The sequence below is a fragment of the Heptranchias perlo genome, chromosome 40 (assembly GCF_035084215.1).
Source record: "Heptranchias perlo isolate sHepPer1 chromosome 40, sHepPer1.hap1, whole genome shotgun sequence".
Classification (NCBI taxonomy): domain Eukaryota; kingdom Metazoa; phylum Chordata; class Chondrichthyes; order Hexanchiformes; family Hexanchidae; genus Heptranchias; species Heptranchias perlo.
In genome coordinates, this window is record NC_090364.1 from 13,563,493 (window position 1) to 13,583,623 (window position 20,131).

Sequence of the window (20,131 nt, forward strand, 5' to 3'; positions counted from 1 at the left end):
TGGAAATAGTGGACAGGTGACCAAAAGCTCGGTCAAAGAGGTAGGTTTTAAGGAGGAGAGGGAGGTAGAGAGGCGGAGAGGTTTAGGGGGGGATTTCGAGAGCTTAGGGCCTAGGCAGCTGAAGGCACGGCCGCCAACGGTGGGGCAAAGGAAATCAGGGATGCACAAGAGGCCCAGAGGGTTGTAGGCCCGGAGGAGGTCACAGAGACAGGGATGGGGTGAGGCCATGGAGGGGGTTTGAACACAGGCCTCACCTCAGGGTCAAATAAGACACCGAGGTTGCGAACAGTCTGGAACAGCCTCAGACAGTGGCCAGGAAGGGGGATGGAGTCAGTATTTTCTGTTTTTATTTCAAATTTCCAGCACTGTTTGCTGCTTCCCTTTTTTACTTTGCTGTTTGAATTCCTGCCAATTCTCACCCACGAAGTGCTGTTCCTCTCTGATTTTTATTTGTCCCTTTCACCCTGTTCAACTTCATTGGTATCCAGTTCTCTTCTCTTCTCTGACCCTTCACTTGTTGCTTCCTCTCCCAATGCTCCCCCTACCCACTGGAGCACTGTAACCTCCAGCCCACCAGGGGCACTGCCACACAGATCTGCTCATACGCTATAACGTCATCATTTAACTATCCGACACAGAAACGTCAACGTAGGGGTGAAAATTGGTTACGGCCCATTTTCGGCTGCGGGACCAACGGCGCAAAGACAGCCCATAACCGGGAGGCCCGAAGCGCACCTGAAATTGGTGTCAGGTGCCAGCTGTGGCTCAGTCGGTCGCGCTCTCGCCTCTGAGTCATGAAGGTCGTGGGTTCAAGTCCCACTCCAAAGATTTGAGCACAAAATCCAGGCTGACACTCCCAGCGCAGCATCGGAGGGAGTGCTGCACATTCGGAGGTGCCGTCTTTCAGATGAGACGTTAAACCGCGACCCCGTCTGCCCTCTCAGGTGAATGTAAAAGATTCCATGGCACTATTTGAAGAAGAGCAGGGGAGCTCGTCCTGGCCAATAATTATCCCTCAACCAACATCATTAAAATGTCTGGTCATTTATCATATTGCTGTTTGTGGGATCTTGCTGTGCGCAAACTGACTGACATGATTCCTACATTAGGACTACACTTCAAAAAGTATTTCATTGGCTGTAAAGCGCTTTGGGACATCCTGAGGTTGTGAAAGGCGCTATATAAATGCAAGTCTTCTTCTTGCTATTTATAGTGGAAAAACACAGCCAGATCTTTAAAGATGACAGTGGACTCGATAGATAAGCCTCGTGCTCTTGTCCTGTCCGGAGAGTGTCAGTTTGACAGCTGATTGTTTTTAAACTCTATTAGATGTGGGTCACTCAAGGAATAATTGGTGTCAATTTGCTCACCAACACAAGCCGGCTCATTCTGTTCCTTTCAATACGAGTGCCACTGGAGATCGGTAACCTAGAGAAACGTTGGGGATTCTAGGAGTAGGGGGCACAGTCTAAAAATTAGAGCCAGACCTTTCAGGAGTGAGATTAGAAAACATTTCTACACACAAAGGGTGGTAGAAGTTTGAAACTCTCTTCCGCAAACGGCAATTGATGCTAGCTCAATTGCTAAATTTAAATCTGAGATAGCTTTTTGGCAACCAAAGGTATTAAGGGATATGGGCCAAAGGCAGGTTTATGGAGTTAGATCACAGATCAGCCATGATCTTATCAAGTGGCGGAGCAGGCACGAGGGGCTGAAAGGAACAGGAGCAGGCCAATGTTCCAATGCTCCTACATCCCCTCTCCACCCCTCCTCTTCTGCCCTCCCAGATCAGCGCATCACAGATTGACTTTTGACATTTCAGAAAAGAAATTAAAACGTACAACAAAAAGAAGATGCTTGGATGGTATATTATGCGTCGATTGAGCGGTGAATTTGATCTGCAATATGTATATGGCACTCTCGCCTCCGAGGCAGAAGTTTGTGGTTTGAACACATAATCCAGGCTCAGTGATAACGCTATCGCCTCTGAGTCGGAAGGTTGTGGGTTCAAGTCCCACTCCAGAGACTTAAGCACAAAATCTAGGCTGACACTCCCAGGGCAGTACTGAGGGAGTGCTGCGCTGTCTTTCGGATGAGACATTAAACTGCAGCCCCTGCCTGCCCTCTCAGGTGGATGTAAAAGATCCCATGGTGCTATTTCAAAGAAGAGCAGGGGAGTTCTCCCTGGTGTCCCGGCCAATATTTATCCCTTAACCAACACCTAAAATCAGATTATCTGGTCATTATCACATTGCTATTTGTGGGATCTTGCTGTGCGCAAATTTCTTGTCATGTTTCCTACATTACAACAGTAACTAAACTTCAAAAAAATGGTACTTCATTGGTTGTAAAGAGCTTCGGGACGTCATGAGGTCGTTAAAGGCGCTATATAAATACAAGTCTTTCTTTGCAGGCTGACACTGGAGTGCAGTACTGAGGGAGTGCTGCATTGTTGGAAGTGCCATTTTGCAGATGAGCTGTAAATCACAGACCCGTCTGCCTGTTCAGGTGGATGTAAAATATCCCATGGTACCATTCAAAGGCCATGGAGATCGCCTGGCGTCCTGGCCAAAATTCCTCCCTCAATCAACACCTTGTAAACAGATATCCGTTCATTCATTGTGTGTGAATTGGCTGATGCAGTTAACCACATTACAACAGCAGCTGCACTCAAAAAGTCAATCATCAGTTGCAAAGTGCTTTGGGAATTTCTAAGGACATGATAGGTGCTGTATAAAATGTGTATTCGGGTCTCCATGTTACAAAAAAGGATATAGAAGCACGGGAGAAAGGCCAAAAAAGATTTACAAGGATGATACCAAAACTGTGAGATTATAACTATCAGGAAAGATTGAACAGGCTGGGGCTCTTTTCTCTAGAAAAGAGGAGGCTGAGGGGTGACCTGATAGAGGTCTTCAAAATTATAAAGGGTGGACGAGGAGAAGATGTTTCCACTTGTGGGGGAGACCAAAACTAGGGGGCCATAAATATAAGATAGTCACTAATAAATCCAATAGGGAATTCAGGAGAAACTTCTTTACCCAGAGAGTGGTGAGAATGTGGCACTCGCTACCACATGGAGTAGTTGAGAATAGCATAGATGCATTTAAGGGGAAGATAGATGAGGGAGAAAGGAATAGAAGGATATGATGATAGGGTGAGATGAAGAGGGGTGAGAGGAGGTTCGTGTGGAGCATAAACTCCAACATAGACCAGTTGGGCCGAATGGCCTGTTTCTGTGCTCTAAAATTCTATATATTTTTTCATTTCTTCCTCTTTTAGGTAAAGTTGCTGCCCCAGGTGGAAATAAAGCACAGAGCCCTGAAGGTCCCACATTCTATTCCCAATCCGTACTAAAGTAGCTGATCTCAGTCAGGGGTTTGCACAGGTGCAATTATAAACAGGTGTGTTCCGGACTACTTGCGATCAGGGCTTCAGTTTACATCATCTGAATTAAGTAAAAATCGTTTTTTTATTTACATGGTGCTTGGAGCAAGCCTTCGGCTTAGTGCTAGCAATCCTGCCTCTGAGTCAGAAAGTGATGGGTTCAAACCCCACTCCAGACAGTCCTGGTGATTGGAGACTGGAATACAGTCTCTAAATACTGGGATGACACCCAGTTAGCTTCCTATGTCTGGACAGAGTGACTATTGGCTCAGAAGGGAGTAGTATTCCTGACTTTGAGTCAGAAGGATTGGGTTCGGGCCAGCAGCCCTGGTGAGCGGAGACTGGAGGACTAGATTGATGTCCAGCAGGGGGTACCTGTGGGTGTGGGGCCCTCTCCCCCCTTCCCTCCATCGTAAGGGCAGGTGGGGCTCTTTAACCTTGGCTGAAGGTCATCTGAAGATAAAACCCATGAAGGAGCCAACAGCAAACCTCCTCAGCCACTCTTCCCTAAGAAAAACTCAAGGATCTCACATGTAGACTTGAGCAACGATTTGCCTGAAGGCAGGACAGATGGAAAAATGGTGCAATAGGGATTATAATTATGGTGCTGAAGTAGACAATTATTGGACACCTGCCAGGATATAGCTTGAGGCACCATTTTAAACCCACCAACAATCAACATTTATTGCCTCACGAATTTTCCCCCAATCTCACCAACGTTCTTGCTGAGGTAAGCCTGCGTTGCTACTCGCCACTCTCCCAAATGGCCACTCTTTGTGTGTAAGGCTCTATCCCCCAATCAGCCAACTTACCACAGACCAGGGATCCAACCTGCAACTTCCTGGTCCAAATGGTGCAAGTTTACACCGTGGAGACAGTGCATTACCCACTGAGCCGCCCGCATGGGGCCTTAAGGCTGGCTTCATGCACCAGCTATTGTCACAGCACAAATCAAATGGGTGTCCTTGCAGCAGTTAGTCACTTTGCTGGGGTTATACTTTTTTTAATCTCACCTGTTTGGGTTTTATTTTCCTTCCCCCCCCTCCCCCCGAGGCCAAGCAGGCAATCTGCTCATGGGCCTCTGGAAAAGACACTCATTAACCGGCTGCCTCGAAGTGCACAGCAGTAGCCCTGCACAAGTCGGAGAGAGAGAGAGAGAAAGAAAGATAGAGAGAGAGAGAGAGAAAGACAGAGAGTGAGAGAGAAAGAGAGACGGTGAGAGAGAAAAAGAGAAAGTGGGAGGAGAGAGAGAGAGAAAGAGAGAGAGAGAGAGAAAGACAAAGAGAGAGAGAAAGAGAGAAGGTAAGAAAGAAAATGAGAAAGTGGGAGGGAGAGAAAGAGAGAGAGATAAAGAGAGAGAGAGAGATAAAGAGTGAGAGAGAAAGACAGAGAGAGAGAAAGAGAGAAGGTGAGAGAGAGAGAGAGAGATAAAGAGAGAGAGAGAAAGACAGAGAGAAAAAGAGAAAGGGGGAGGAGAGAAAGAGAGAAGAGAGAGAGAGAGAAAGAGAGAGAAAGAGAGGAGAGAGAAAGAGAGAATGGGGTGAGTGACTGAGGATGTATAACAGAAGAAAAGTATTGCAATGCAGCCAAACAGGTCCATCATAAATGCATCACTTATTATTTGGAAGGATTCTCATAGGCTCCCGGATGTTGAAATATTCTTGCAGTACAAAAGGCCTCAACTCTTTCTCTCTCCTTAAAACACAGGCCTGCTCCACCACTCAGGGCAGCAGGAGATCATCGGACCACCGTCACCGACACACTCTGCGTTCTTCTCAATGAGGAGTCTAGAAAGTTGAAACCCTGGCATTAATTCAGGGTGGAAGCTCCCACACCGTGCTCACAGCTGCAAAAGCAAAATATTTGTTGGTTGTCATGATGAGACTTGCTTGAACATATCCTGTCACTGCACTGAAAGGAGGTGTTAGTTGTTATAACTGGATAGCCTGGTGATGAAGGATAGAAATTTGGAGCCTGGTCTTCAGTTGCTTCCAAGCCTTTATTCACAGAGATCCCCCCTTACACACACACCACACCCTAGATTAGCTCTCATACAAAAAGGATACAAGACAGTCCCCAGTTGACACACACCACCTGAATACAATTAACACCAATTGATCTAAATCATATGATACAATTAACATTAGTGTGTATTAACTCCCAGCCACAAGTATTTGTGGCCACATGACCTCCGACTCCTACATACGACTGGGAGAAAAAAAATGGAGAAGTCTCTAGAACAACCGATTATCTGTACAAAGAGATGGTGCAAGATACTCGTAAACTGCCCATAGTGTTGCCCATGATCACCTGATGGGCTGTCAGGTTTCTTTATTTACAAGGTGGTGATGGAGTTGAGAAAGAGACTTCAGAAACTCGCTCGAAAGAGCCACCTAGTGACCAGAGGCTGGCGCTGCGCCGTGACAGTTGACATAGCAAAATTGAAATGGTAACGGTTACATCGAAACTACAGCACAGAAACAGGCCGTTCGGCCCAACTGGCCTATGCCAGCATGTTGACACAAAAGTGTGGCCAATAAAAAAGGCACCAGCAGGATGTGGACAGGAGATGCGTGCACTATGCAAGATTTTTAACAATACAAACTAATAATCCAGCATGTTTTCAAATTATTTCCATTCGCACCAGCAGTCTCACACCACACTCAGGAGGTCCAACCCAGTTCCGGGTGTGGTCTGGTCAGAACACTGGTATTAACAGCAGGGAGAGCGCCATCTGCTTCATTAATTTGCCACTGTCTCACTGCTTACCATCAAAACACATCTTTTTGTTGGCCAATTTACCAACATTAGTAAGGAATAAATGCTTGCATTAATGCTAAAAGGCCTGTCACTGGACAAGATGGATCTCGTTCTACTAAGTAATATCACACAGAGCTGTGCACTGCAAATCTGGCAACTGATGTTGTGATGAAATATTAAATTATTGATCGTCTCTTTCTCCTGTTTAATGCGGCTGACTCACACTCTGATACTTCCACTCTCCTCTCCCTCGGCCTCACCCCAGAGAGTGAATTTTGGCAGGCTGGTCGGGGGGAGGGTCAAAACAGCAGAACCAAGGCTGCTGCTGTCTTCACCCCGATCAGGAGCAGGAAACCCTGGCCGGATTTTCTATTAGCGTTGGCAGCCACACAGGGCCAGGAAGGACCTATGTTTGATACTTCAGCGTACGGAGTTAGCTAATCCGGTGTGTACATCGTTAGTGCGACGCCCGAACTTGGCGTCGTTAGTACGAACCCTGCCAGAACATTCATCTCCAGGACTGAGCCTCACCCACGTCACGCTGGTGAATTGAAGTGAGAGGCAACCCCCAGGGTGCACGAGCCCGAGGTTCAGATGACCCTCCTGCAGCCGTGGGACCAGTAACGCAAACAAAAAAACTGTAACATAGCAGCGGGGACGGGAAGGGAGGTTGGGTTGGTGGGGGGGGTGGGTGGGAATAAACACAGCTCGTGGGGGGGCCCCGATGCTACATGTCAAGAGGCAGCGAGCATTGGTTTCACCGTGTGGGAGGGGAAGGGAATTCGACAAGCAGACGTGAGGTGTTTAACTATTGTTGGAGCAGGAGAGAAAAGAAAGAATTTGCATTTATATAGCGCCTTTCACAACCTCAGGACGTCCCAAAGCGCTTTATAGCCAACGAAGTGCTTTTTGAAGTGTAGTCACCGTTGTAATGTAGGAAACGCGGCAGCCAATTTGCGCACAGCAAGATCCCACAAACAGCAACGAGATAATGACCAGATAATCTGTTTTTGGTGATGTTGGTTTTGAGGGATAAATATTGGCCAGGACGCCGGGGAGGACTCTCCTACTTTTCTTCAAATTAGTGCCGTGGGATCTTTCTCGTCTACCCGAGAGGGCAGACAGGGTCTCGGCTTAACGACTAATCTGAAAGACGGCGCCTCCGACAGTGCAGCGCTCCCTCAGCACTGCACTGGGAGTGTCAGCCCAGAATAAAGCGTCGGAACACTCTCCCTCACGTCCAAACACCCAGTTGCACAGCGACGCTGGGTGGTCTGCATGGCAGACCACCCACCTATTCGCCCAGGTAATCAGGCACGGCACAAAAGGATTTAAAAACGGAAGCTGTCGCAAAAAAAGATGAAACATAGAGGTAAAATTCCAGCATCAAATGCTTTTCTTTGAGGTGGGGTGGTGGTATTTCTCTCTGAAAGGATATCTATTCAGCATCGAACAGCAATACAGGGAAGGGGACGCTGCAATGTCCCTGTGAGACCGAGGAGAAAGAAAAAGACCCAATACAATTGTCTTTGGAATTTCCACTCCCAGCATTCTGTTAAAATGTGCAAATCCAAACAATTTCAACGCAGGCAAATAGCTTTGAAGCACCTTACCTTTTTAAACAGAAATTTCAGTGCTTCGCCACGACACTGTCTGTCGGACCTTAGGAGGGAGTCTGTATTGTTCTTCAGTGTCAGCTTCCCCTCTCTGGCTGCCTGCTATTTTTGTTAACATTAATTTTCTCTCTCTCTCTGTGAAAACTGACAGGCTCTAGCCCCACCCTACTTTATGACATCACTGCGGGCTGTCAATCATGTACTCCAAAAGGACAGAATGGGCGGAGATTCACCCATTTAAAGGGGAACACCTTCCCCACGCGCCACAGGTCTGTGCGGCTCAGATGAAATCCCCGGGTGGAAAGGTGGCACGCATCTTGTGCCCAGCGGGGGTGGAAGTGTGAATTCACTGTTACGATTTTCCCACATGGCGATCTTGTTGGCACCTCTGGGTGAGATGCCAGTGAGAAGCCACATATGGAAAAGAAGCTTACAACACAGAAGGAGGCCATTTGGCCCATCAAGCCTGTGCTGGCTCTTTGCTAGGGCAATCCAAAACTAATCCCAATGCTCCGCTCTCTCCCTTTAGCCCTGTATCTTCCTCTTCTTCAAATATTTGTCCAAGAGGAATAATTGGAGTGACTAATCTAGTGGACACACCAAAAGCGGCATAGATCAGATCCCGGCAGCAAGTCCCCTGCTTGGATTCTCAGTTGGAGATTTGTTGCTGGTCCTCACCATTCACTCACCAGGCTTGCCATTAGCATCGTTCCTTTTTTTTCCCGCTGCTCGCGATTTATGCAGAAAATCGAAAAGTAGTTCTCTGCACTTAAATTTCTGCCTGAGTCGTAAACTTCCTCAAATGGCGGGACTCAGGAGCGAATCACAAGTGTAGCCAACGCTGGAATAGGGTGTGACTAGAGAATGAATGAAGAGGAAATAAGTTATGGGAAAATAAACCCCCCCGACTGTAATTTGCATTCGATAGCCCCGAGATATTGGAGAGTCTTTATATCATAGGTGGAAATAGAAGTTCCGTTGATGATTATGTGTCTGCAATATCGTAAACGCGATGAGAAGATTTCCTATTTCTTGTGGAAGTGTTGAAGTATTTTAAGTGGCTCAGTGGGTAGCACTCTTGCTTCTGATTCAAACAATTATGGGTTCAAACCCCACTCTAGGATCTATATGTAGATAGTTTGGTGCAGTATTGAGAGGGTGCTGCATTGTCATTTGGTTGACTAATAGCCAAAGCCTGGTTAGGTGGGTATAAAACATCCCATAGCACTATTTGAAGAAGAGCAGGAGAGGTCTCCCAATGTCCTGGCCAATATTCATCCCTCAACCAAGAACAAATTAACTGGTTATTTACCTCATTGCTTTTTATGGGAACTTGCTGCGGGCAAATTGACTGCTGCATTTCCCTATATTATAACAAGTGACTACACTTCAAAAGTAATTGGTTGTGAAGTGCTTTGGGATGTCCTGAGGACATGAAAGACAAATCTTTTTTTTAAAATAATCTCCCTCGGGGTCCCTGTCCCTATAAACACAAATATTCCCTCTGTTTCCCGTAACATGGTCCTTTATTTCTTTATCTTGCGTCTAACATCTGGGATCATATTTCAATCATCACATTTTGTTACAGATGCATGTAAATATAAAAAAAGGAAAGCCTGCTGTTTTTTTCTGACCTTGATAACTTGGATCTCCATACTCATATGAGTAATTCAAGACATGACGCATGGTAAGTGTAACATGCTTGGGAGGAACAGGTGACTTTGGACCTACGGTTCCCAAAGGTCTCCACCTCTGGAGGTTTTCCTCGCCTCATGTCTGGGACTGTTGCAGACTAATTGATAGAGATTGATCCGGCACAGGCTCAATGGGCCAAATGGCCTCCTTCTGTGCTGTAACCATTCTATGATTCTATGATCGGTCAACAACTCCTTTATCGTTGCATCATGCAACTACCAGGATGGTAGAAGGCGAACTAGATGGACCTTGGTCTTTCTTCGTCCAGCAATTCCTTGTTTCCAAGGGCCGGAGCTGGGGATTTACAAGCAACTGCCAACCTACAGAAATTACGGTCAGCAATTGGTCTCTAGTTCGCCTCAGAATGTACCTATATAGGCCATTGCCCCACAGGGAGTATCCAAGCAATTACCTTAAAGGGACAGACAGGTTAGGATAAATGCTGTGAGACATCACAAACCTCAGATGACCAGTGAGCAATGCTACGGATCAGCGTTACGTAAAACAGTTGCCAAATATTATTCATGGAGATAATGATCTTTAATAAAGAAGAAACAAATAAAATAGTAGCAAAAGTGTGCATCTCTATACAGCTTATGTTTCAAGCCATTTTATCGTTTGTCTTTGCCTCCCAATTAAAAAGGAACTCATCCATTATTGCATTAATTTTGGATGTTCAACCTAAATTAAAATATCGCTAATTTTTTTTAAAAGTTGACAGATTTTGATTTTACAGCACTTAAATATCGTAGATTTAACGTACAGTAGCCGCTTGTGTCAAAGAATGAAGGAATAATTCCCCCTCGGTGGCATGTGACACCTTTAAGGCGATCGAGTCTTAGACTGTCGCAAACTGTTGTAAAACACACCGGGAAAGTAACAGCGCGACCTCCTGCCGCAAAGTGGATTTGTTATTGACCGTCTGCTGTAAAATGGATTTGCGCATGAGGGGAACTGAGTGAAAATTTTAAAGTTGATCCAAGGTTTGGGGGGTCGCAATAAACGGAGAGCGGCGGCCCATTAAACTCGAGCCCGCGGCTTAGTTGATGTTGAACAGCAGGCCTGACGCCTGTGCGGGGTGTCTTGGGGCCCAGGCCCAGCGGCTCACGGTCTCCTGTAGAGATACTGCCCGCTGTACCGAGGCCCTGAGCTCCCCCCTCCCCCCGGGTCCCCCCTCCCTCCTCCCTCCTCCTCCCCCCCCTCCCCCCGGGTCCCCCCCTCCCCTCCCCTCCTCCTCCCCCTCCCCCTCCCCCTCCCCCCCTCCTCCCCGTGTCCCCCCTCCCCCCGGGTCAGTGCAGCTCCCAGTGAGCGCTGCTGTCCTTAAGGGCAGAATGACTGAGCACTTGGACAAGTGTGAGCTGATCAAAGAGAGTCAGTGTGGCTCAGGCCTGACTGATCCAATTCCGGCCTCTTGCGCATCCCCGATTATCATCACTCCGCCATTACCGACCGTGCCGTCAGCTGCCTGGGCCCTGAGCTCTGGAATTCCCTCCCCGAACCTCTCCTTTAAGACGCTCCTTAAAACCCACCACTTTGACCAAGCGTTTGGTCACCTGTCCCAATATCTCCTTATGTGGCTCAGTGTCAAATTGTGTTTGATAATAGCTCCTGTGAAGCGCCTTGGGATGTTTTATTACGTTAAAGGCGCTATGTAAATGCAGCACTGTGGGAGGTTTACTACGTTAAAGGCGCTATATAAATGCAGCACTGTGGGAGTTTTATTATGTTAAAGGCGCTATATAAATGCATCACTGGGAGGTTTACTAAGTTAAAGGCGCTATATAAATGCAGCACTGGGAGTTTTATTACGTTAAAGGCACTATATAAATGCAGTACTGTGGGAGTTTTATTACGTTAAAGGCGCTATATAAATGCAGCACTGTGGGAGTTTTACTCCGTTAAAGGCACTATATAAATGCAGCACTGTGGGAGGTGCTGTCTGTTAAACTGAGCTCCCACCTGCCTGTTCCGATGGCTCAGGTGGATATAAAAGATCCCATGACATTATTAGAAGAGCAGGCAAACCTGTCCAACAGTTCTCTGCTTAACAAGCACTACCAGATCCAAATGACCTGGTTATTCATCACGTTGCTGTTTGTCTGATGCTGTGTGATAAATGGCTGTGCTTTTGCTTACATTTCAACAATAATTAATTGTCTGTGAAGGATGTAATAATAAGACATTCTGTCGATGCAAAAAATAATCCTTGCAATCCGAGAATCCGACTTCCTGATAATGTTCCCCACTTTCCCCGTTATGAGAGCCTTAAAAAAAAAAGAATGAGCAGTGTTCGGGTGAAGTGACTCCTTTTCTCTTCCCAGTGCGTCGATCCTGTCTCGTCCACCATGTTTGTCCTGGTGGAGATGGTGGATACAGTGCGGATCCCGCCCTGGCTCTTTGAAAGGAGGTTAAACGATGCCATAGCTGAAGAGCTGAACAAAAAACTGGCAAACAAGGTAAGGGGAGGGAGTTGGAGAATCTGTGGCAGAAGCAGCATCCAGAGTAATTTGCTGCATGTTGCATTTATGTTGCTGAACTGTTTTAAGGGAATTTCAGAAGGGAATTGGCTATGTACTTGAAGGGGAGAAAAAAATTGCAGGGATATAGGGATTGAGCAGGGCAGTGGGACTAATTGGAGAGCTCAGAGAGCAGATACGATGGGCCGAATGGCCTCCTCCTGTGCTGTATGATTCTAAGTGGCACCGCGTGCTGATCCTGCTTGTATTCCCAGGTGTTATCCCTAAGCCTGTTCCTGTCTGCCTCTCCGGGGAAAGGTTCATAACAGGCCGTTGAGTGAGAAACACTTGCTGCTCTGTGCGTGGCTCTCTCAGTCTGCTGGGGGGAGGGTCACGGGCTTGACTGCGGCCGCCTCTGATAGCAACACGAGGGAAGGTTAAAATGTTCGATCTGTACAGCCTGGATAAACGAGGGCAAAAAGGCGGGGAATTGAGTATTATCTAAGTTGAAGTGGTTTTGATTAGCTGAATGCAAATTAAAGTAAGGCCGGACAATAGGACCAGAGGTCACCAATATAAACTAGTGAAAATACTCAGACAGCTGACTGAACTACTTCATACAAAGGTCAAAAAATGGCTGGACTAAACTTCCAGGCAGAGAGGGGAGAGGTAGAACTGCAGACTCTAGGAATGTCACTGACTTAACGTTCAATTGAGAATCCAGCCCTTTTTGCCCGTAAGTCTTGTCACTGATGGTGTCTGTCTCGATTACCTGCTGCAGGTGGTGTATAATGTCGGCCTCTGTGTCTGTCTGTACGACATTACCAAGCTGGAAGATTCCTACATTTTCCCAGGCGATGGAGCGTCTCACACTAAAGGTTAGGTAGCGCGCACTAAGGAATAGTGTTTCTATGTTTAGTCACTCACAATCCAGTGTTTCCATTTCCTTCCTGTCAGTACAAATTCTGAACCAGGGCTAGAGGCTGGGGCAGTACTTGAGTAGTTAGCTTCTGCCCTGTGTTAGACATGGGAATAATCAGCCAGGGATCCCCCCTTCTTTAAGTTGATGTCCAGCCATGTTGTTCCTCTCCACCCGCTCTTTCATATAATCCAAATAAATGGAAAAATAGACTGGGGAGAGGAAAATGGAATTCTCTCCACCCCTGGTTTGCTGTCAACTGATATTATTTCCATTCGGTCTCTCTCTCCCCTGCAAGTCGTCTTTGCCCAAGAGGACAAGCTGGAAACCCACTGCCCAGCCTCTGCCACTGTCTTGCCAGGCGCTGGAAGGTGGGCGAGAGCTGCAGTGCAGGGTGCCTAACCCTCTGCTTTCTCCCTCTTGCTCCTTGCCAGCATGGTTCAGGTGCAGATTCCTCGTATGTGGGACTTGCATTCAGCGAGTGCCCGCCCCTCTGCCAGCCTTGCCCAGTTTGTAGCACTCGGAACGTTGTGGATTCAAGTCTCAGTCATGGTTGGAGGTATCGTCTTTTGGATGAGATGTTAAACCGAAGGACTCATTGTGTCTGTTCAGGTGGACATAAAACATCCCATGGCACCTTTAGAAGAGCAGGGCAGTTCTCCGTTTAACTGACATTAAGCTAAATTGCTGTTTGCGGGACCTTGCTGTGCGCATTTTGGTCAAGTTTACCGACCTAACAAGAGTGATTGCACTTCAAAAGTGATTTCTTGGTTGTGAATTGATTTGGGAGGACCTGAGGTTGTAAAATGTGCTGTATAAATGTAGGTTCTTCTCTAAATGGTGTTTCTTCCACTCCCTCTTTTCCCACACAGTACAATTCCGATACGTGGTGTTTCGACCTTTTCTGGACGAGATTATAACTGGCAAAATTAAAGGCTGCAGTCAGGATGGGGTCTATGGTGAGCGACTACTTCTGTTCAATCTCTCCCCTCGCCTCGCCCCCCCCCTCCCCCGGTTTTCTCGTCTCGTCTTCACCCCTGGGCGAGGAAGAGCAAAATCAGCCAGGATTCCCGCTCCTGTTCGCAGCCCGGTGACCACCCTCCCACCTCCCCCCCCCCCTCCCCCTCAAAACCGCCACTGGGAGGTCCACGTGTGTGGTTATTGGGTGAAGATAGGATCCTGCTTGGCTATTATGTTACCCGCGCCCCACCCACGGTTCAACAGCCTGCTTACACCTGCTCCCCAGAACATGCGCCCACTAGCGCGAGCTCCCAGAGGGCGACCGTGTCCCAGCGTGAGACGGTGCTCTCGGGAGAAGTGGGGGAGAAAATTAGGAGGAAAAACTAAAGACGTACATCTATGGCGGGGAGGGGGTCTTAGAACCCGAACGTAATTAAAGGGCTGGTAAAAGTGACCAGAGTTGGAATTTCCTCCCCCAGTCTGTGCTGAGTTGACTGATGTCAGGCAGACCAGGCGTTAGGGTCCTCAGTGGGTTAGGGGGAGCAGGAATGATTGAGGCTTTCCACTCCTGATTGGGCCCTTGCTGGAAGGGACCGTGTGCATGTTGGATGAGGACAAGGCCAGGCTTGGCTGTGAAACTCCCGCCATGATCAAATATTGTGCCACCGTTCGCTCTCGATGCTCAAACATAAAGAATGGCTATTTGGGTGGGGCAGCAGAGGGCGACCAACGTCTGTGGGACTGTAAAGCCTAAGGAGAGGAAGAGAGAGAATGAATTGGAGCTTGGTTGTGAACTCTGGAGAGTGTTTAGACCAACAGTGGTGACATGGTTAATGAGCAGTGGTTTATGAGGTGCAAGGAGGCATCTTTCAAAAGCAGCCACCTTCGCGGGAGTCTCGCTGGCACGGTTATGTGGGTGTGTCAGTGCGCTGCATTAGGGCCCAGTTTACACGCCTGTGATTTCTCCCTCACGGAGGCCGTGGATGCCTGACCTCAGACAGTGCCCCTTGAGGGGTAGTGGGGTTGAGTTAATCCTAATGCGGAGACCATTGTCACGCAAGTCCTGATGACCAGTTCAGAGTGGCACTGGCAGAGAGCTGGAAGGCGGGCATCTACCCACCTGCCACCTGTTGTATCACTCGTCAGGCAGTAGAGGAGAGGAAATATGTGTTTAATATCGTGTAAAGTGCAGCTTGACTGTGCTGGGTCAGTGGGTGACAGTGGCAGTTTGTCGTGCTGCAGCTTGTGTTCGGAACAGCTTGTCAATGTGTGCGTGTCTGAGAGATAGAGGTTTCACATCATAATTCAGCTGCATAATAGTCTAGGCGTGTGAAATGGCATCAGAATAGTGTTTTGATTCCGGTGGCCTTGGATAGGAGACGGGCTGAGTTTTGCTGCCTACCCCTCAGGCAGACGTTTTGTATTGTCCTTTAACCAGACAGCTTTGGGTTGAAAGCCAACAAATATGGGAGGGGAGGGGATTCTTCTCTCACTGTTAGGGCCATTGGCCAATGAATTGGATCTGTTCAGTCTGCTCATCAGCGTGCACAAGATTCCAGCATCCTGCGCTGATTAAGGATTCTCGTGACCGGGAGTCACCAGGAACAGTTAGGAAATGGGAATGTTAGCTTCACACCCTCTCTGCATTTTTCTGCCCCCCTCCTCTCCCCACTCCTGAAAGCCCTGAGTCATGTTGGAGTACCCTTCCACAGGCTATTTGATCAAGAGCCATCACAACCAAGCTTGTTTCATCCACACAATGACCACAATTCCGGCAGCAGGGAAGTGGATGGTGATCAGGAGCAGTGACCCTGCCTGATTCCCCCTCCCTCCAACTTGTGTGATGAGTTCAGTGGAACTGCTCCCACTGACACCCTGGTTGAGGTCAGCTGGTTGAGCACAAACCTTGGGTCCTTCCTGGTCTGTATTCCCTCGAGTATAGAAGATTAAGGGGTGATCTAATTGAGGTGTTTAAAATGATTAAAGGAGTTGATAGGGTAGATAGAGAGAACTATTTCCTCTGGTGGGGAGAGTCCAGAACAAGGGGGCATAACCTTAAAATTAGAGCTAGGCCGTTCAAGGGGTGATGTCAGGAAGCACTTCTTCACACAAAGGGGAGTGGAAATCTGGAACACTCTCCCCCCAAAAAACTGGTCAATTGAAAATTTCAAAACTGAGATTGATAGATTTTTGTTAGGTAAGGGTATTAAGGGTTACGGAACCAAGGCGGGTAGATGGAGTTAAGATACAGATCAGCCATGATCTAATGGGATGGCAGAACAGGCTCGAGGGGCTGAATGGCCTCCTCCTGTTCCTATGGCTCAGTACACCACCAGGCAGTACTTTTACCCACTGAGGCACTGGGGGAGCTGCCCCTTTCTGCAGTTGTGGCTGCAGAGAGGTTTTTAAAAGCCGGACAGTGAGGAAGTCTGTGTCGCATCTGTTAGTACTGTATCTGATCTTTCCCATGTTGTGGGGACACTTTCTCCCGGGGAAACCAGGCCTGAGATCACCGAACACCCATCTGATAAGTATCTTTAGTGTTGACACATTGATTTCATTTAGTTGAACCCTGTGCTTGACATGTTGAGGGTTATTTGCGTTGGGGAATGGAACGTGCTTTTAGTTTTTACCTCCGTATCGAACGCTCCTAGGTCAGATATAGACAGATAGACTTGCATTTATATAGCGCCTTTTATGACCTCAGGATATCCCAAAGTGCTTTACAGCCTATGAAATACTTTAAAAGTGTAGCCATTGTTGTAATGTAGGAAACGTGGCAGGTAAAGTTTAGATGCAGAGTAAAGCTCCCTCTACCGATATCCTGTCCAAACCACGGCCCCTGAACCCAGGCAGCTCAGTTCTGTTAATGTTTATATTTCTTGCTGCTTTACCCTGTTTGAATTTTGTGGGTCTGCAGGTTTACAAAGGGCTGGTCTTAGCACTGTTGCCTCATTGGTGGACAAATCCTAATCTGCACACCAGATCTGTTAGCATTGGCAACTTGGGAGATGTGCAAACATGGGTTCAATCTGTAGTTGTTGTAGTGCTGGATTCATAGAATGATAGAATCTTACAGCATAGAAGGAGGCCATTCGGGCCATCTTTGAAAGAGCTTATCCAATTAGTTCCACTCCCCTGCTCTTTCCCCAGAGCCCTGCAAATGTTTCCCCTTCAAGTATTTATCCAATTCCCTTTTGAAAGTTACTATTGAATCTGCTTCCACCGCCCTTTCAGGCAGCACATTCCAGATCGTAACAACTCACTACCTAAAAAATATTTCTCCTCGTGTCGTCGCTGGCTCTTTGCCAATTACCTTAAATCTGTGTCCTCTGGTTACTGACCCTTCTGTCAATGGAAACAGAGTAAATAAGGAAAAACTATCAAAAGCCTTCATGATTTTGAGCGCCTCTACTAAATCTCCCCTTAACCTTCTCTGCTCTAAGGAGAACAACCCCAGCTTCTCCAGTCTCGCCACGTAACTGAAGTCTCTCCTCCATTTAGCATGGTATCGTCAACTCAAACCCATGGAGACGACTTCAAGTTTCTTGCACTGACGCTCAGCCAAGATGGGGAGTTGGGGGTGAGATTTAGATCCTGTCAATGAGGGCTGGGCTGGGTGTGAATCTGGGTCCCAGTGGTGAAAGGCCAGTGTCTAACCCACTTTAATGTTTCTTTCTTCAATGCTGCTCCTTCTCTCTTCCTTGCAGTGACGCTGGGATATTTCGATGACATCCTCATCCCTCCTGAATCGTTGCAGCAGCCGGCCAAGTTGTATCCTTCAGTGACCATGGGAAGCAGTCTCTTTCCCTGGGGGTGGGGGTTGAAGACACGACGACCTGACCCTGGAATTGAACAAGGCAGTTCAATATTAAAAGCTTGCTTGAAGAACTGTTCTGTTCCCACTAGAATCTGGAGTGATTCCAGTTTAAAGATGTTTCCACTTGTGGGGGAGTCTAAATAGAAGATAGTCACCAGTAAATCCAATAAGGAATTCAGGAGAAACTTCTTTACCCGGAGAGTGGTGAGAATGTGGAACTCGCTACCACAAGGAGTAGTTGAGGCGAATAGTATAGATGCATTTAAGGGGAAGCTGGATAAACACATGAGGGAGAAAGGAACAGAAGGCTGATAGGGTGAGATGAAGTAGGGTGGGAGGAGGCTTGTGTGGAGCACAAACACCACATAGACCAGTTGGGCCGAATGGCCTGTTTCTGTGCTGTAAATTCAATGTAATTCTAGGTGGTGCTACTTGCCCACTAAAGCCACAGTTTACCTTGATCCTGGCCACCCCTTTCCTTGATTCTGATCGCAGCGATGAGACAGAGCAGGTGTGGGTGTGGGAGTACGAGACTGACGAGGGTACACACGACCTTTACATGGATGTCGGGGAGGAAGTCCGACTCAGAGTCGTGGATGAAACCTTTGTAGACACCTCACCCACTGGGCCGAGCACAGCCGATGGCTCATCGTCCACTGCGGAGGAAGCACAGAAAAAGGAGTCTCCCTACACGCTGACGGTAAGACGGACTCACCTTTCTCCTCTCAGTTGGTGCAGGGAGTTGGAACTCTCTCTGGATAGAAAAGAAAGAACTTGCATTTATATAGCGCCTTTCACAACCTCAAGACGTCCCAAAGCGCTTTACAGCCAATTAAGTACTTTTGAAGTGTAATCACTGTTGTAATGTAGGAAACGTGGCAGCCAATTTGCACACAGCAAGATTCCACAGCAATGTGACACTGACTGGATAACCTCCTTTTAGTTATTTTGGTTGAGGGATAAATATTGGCCAGGACGGTGGGAAGAACTCCACTGCTATTCTTTGATTAAGTGCCCTGAGATATTTTACGACGAGAGGGCAGACAAAGCCAGTGTGGGGGTTGGGGGGGGGCACTATATTATATTTTTTTTAAAATAAACTACCTAAAATAAAGTAAAATTGAAACACTGTCCTGCGTCCCAAAGAGAAAAAAAATTAGAGGCAGAATCAGATCACATCCCTCTTGTGCACCACTATTATGTTTGTCTGTGTGTCTTTAACCATTTGTCCCTCTCCCTCTCCGTTTCTCTCGAAACATAGGGGTAGGCCATTTAGGCCTTCGAGCCTGTTCCGCCATTCAGTGCGATTATGGCTGATCTGTGACCTAACTCCATATAGCCGCCTTAGCCCCAAACAAAAATGTATCAATCTCAGATTTAAAATTATCAATTGAGCTATCATCGACTGCCATTTGCAGAAGAGAGTTCCAAATTTCTCCCACCCTTTGCATGTAGAAGTGTTTCCTAACTTCACTCCTGAAAGTCCTGGCTCTAATTTTTAGGCTATGTCCCCTAGTCCTAGACTCCCCAACCAGCGGAAATAGTTTCTCTCTATCTACCCTATCAGTTCCCCTTAATATCTTGAAAACTTCAATCAAATCACCCCTTAATCTTCTAAATTCCAGGAATACAACCCTAGTTTGTGTAATCTCTCCTCGTAATTTAACCCTTGGAGTCCAGGTATCATTCTAGTAAACCTACGCTGCACTCTCTCCAAGGCCAATATATCCTTCCTATGGTGCGGTGCCCAGAACTGAACACAGTACTCCAGGTGTGGTCTAACCAGGGCTTTGTATAGCTGTAGCATAACTTCTACCCCCTTGTATTCTAGTCCTCTAGATATAAAGGCCAACATTCCTTAAGCCTTTTTGATTATTTTCTGTACCTGTCCATGACATTTTAATCTATATCTCTCTCCCCCTTTTCTCTTTCTCTCTCCTCCCTCAAAACAGTATTGTGTACTATGTGGTGTTGGTGGGGGGGCAGTTTAAATGGGGAAAAGCCCCCTTAACTCTGTTATTTCTACTTATGTTTCCAAATTCTTTGCAGGGGTCCATCAGTGAGCCAGGCCTGGGGCTTCTGTCTTGGTGGACGAATGGTTAATGAGCAGAAGTCGAGGCCATCGCTTTGAATGCAGCGCGGACGCAATAACCATCTGCCTGAAGCTGGAACTGTGCCTGTCAAAGGATTCCTCAAGGATCTGGTCTTCTGAGACTAGGACAGATGCTGGATGTACAACTAGGGCAGAGTGTATCTGATGAGCAAGATCCCAGGTACAACAAAGGACGTTTTTATGATGAGCAAATCAACATGACGCCTGCCCAGTGGAAAAACAAAACACTTCCCAAAAAAAAGGTTGTGTATTCGCTTTGTTTAAGCAATGTTAACTACCTCACACTGTGCAGAATGATGTGTGTGTGCAGTACCAGCCCTGCACGCCCTGACTCAATAACAGGCTATTTAAGCAGCAAATTAAAGATGTTTGATGAATGGATTTAGTTCTGATTTGTAAGCAGAG

The 20,131-nt window shown here is 47.2% G+C and overlaps 2 protein-coding genes across 3 annotated transcripts in view; one reads left to right on the top strand and one right to left on the bottom strand.

Moving 5' to 3' along the window:
* Positions 1-7,911, bottom strand: part of csdc2a (cold shock domain containing C2, RNA binding a) — a 54,169-nt gene extending 46,258 nt beyond the window's left edge. Inside the window, exon 1 of the mRNA XM_067974634.1 lies at positions 7,761-7,911. The gene's annotated coding sequence lies outside the window, so the exon portion shown is untranslated. The remainder of the gene's footprint in view (positions 1-7,760) is intronic.
* Positions 7,912-10,368: 2,457 nt separating this feature from the next.
* polr3h (polymerase (RNA) III (DNA directed) polypeptide H) lies at positions 10,369-20,103 on the top strand. Of its 2 annotated transcripts, XM_067974639.1 has the most exons (7): positions 10,369-10,441; positions 11,780-11,914; positions 12,696-12,792; positions 13,706-13,792; positions 17,504-17,567; positions 18,109-18,313; positions 19,663-20,103. In XM_067974639.1, the coding sequence occupies exons 2-7, from the start codon at positions 11,804-11,806 to the stop codon at positions 19,714-19,716; spliced, it is 618 nt and encodes a 205-aa protein (XP_067830740.1). In that variant the 5' UTR covers positions 10,369-10,441; positions 11,780-11,803; the 3' UTR covers positions 19,717-20,103. The 2 variants fall into 2 exon arrangements, with proteins under 2 accessions (XP_067830740.1, XP_067830741.1); XM_067974640.1 differs by lacking the exon at positions 10,369-10,441 and having other exon boundaries at positions 10,448-11,914.
* The last annotated feature ends 28 nt before the right edge of the window (positions 20,104-20,131 follow it).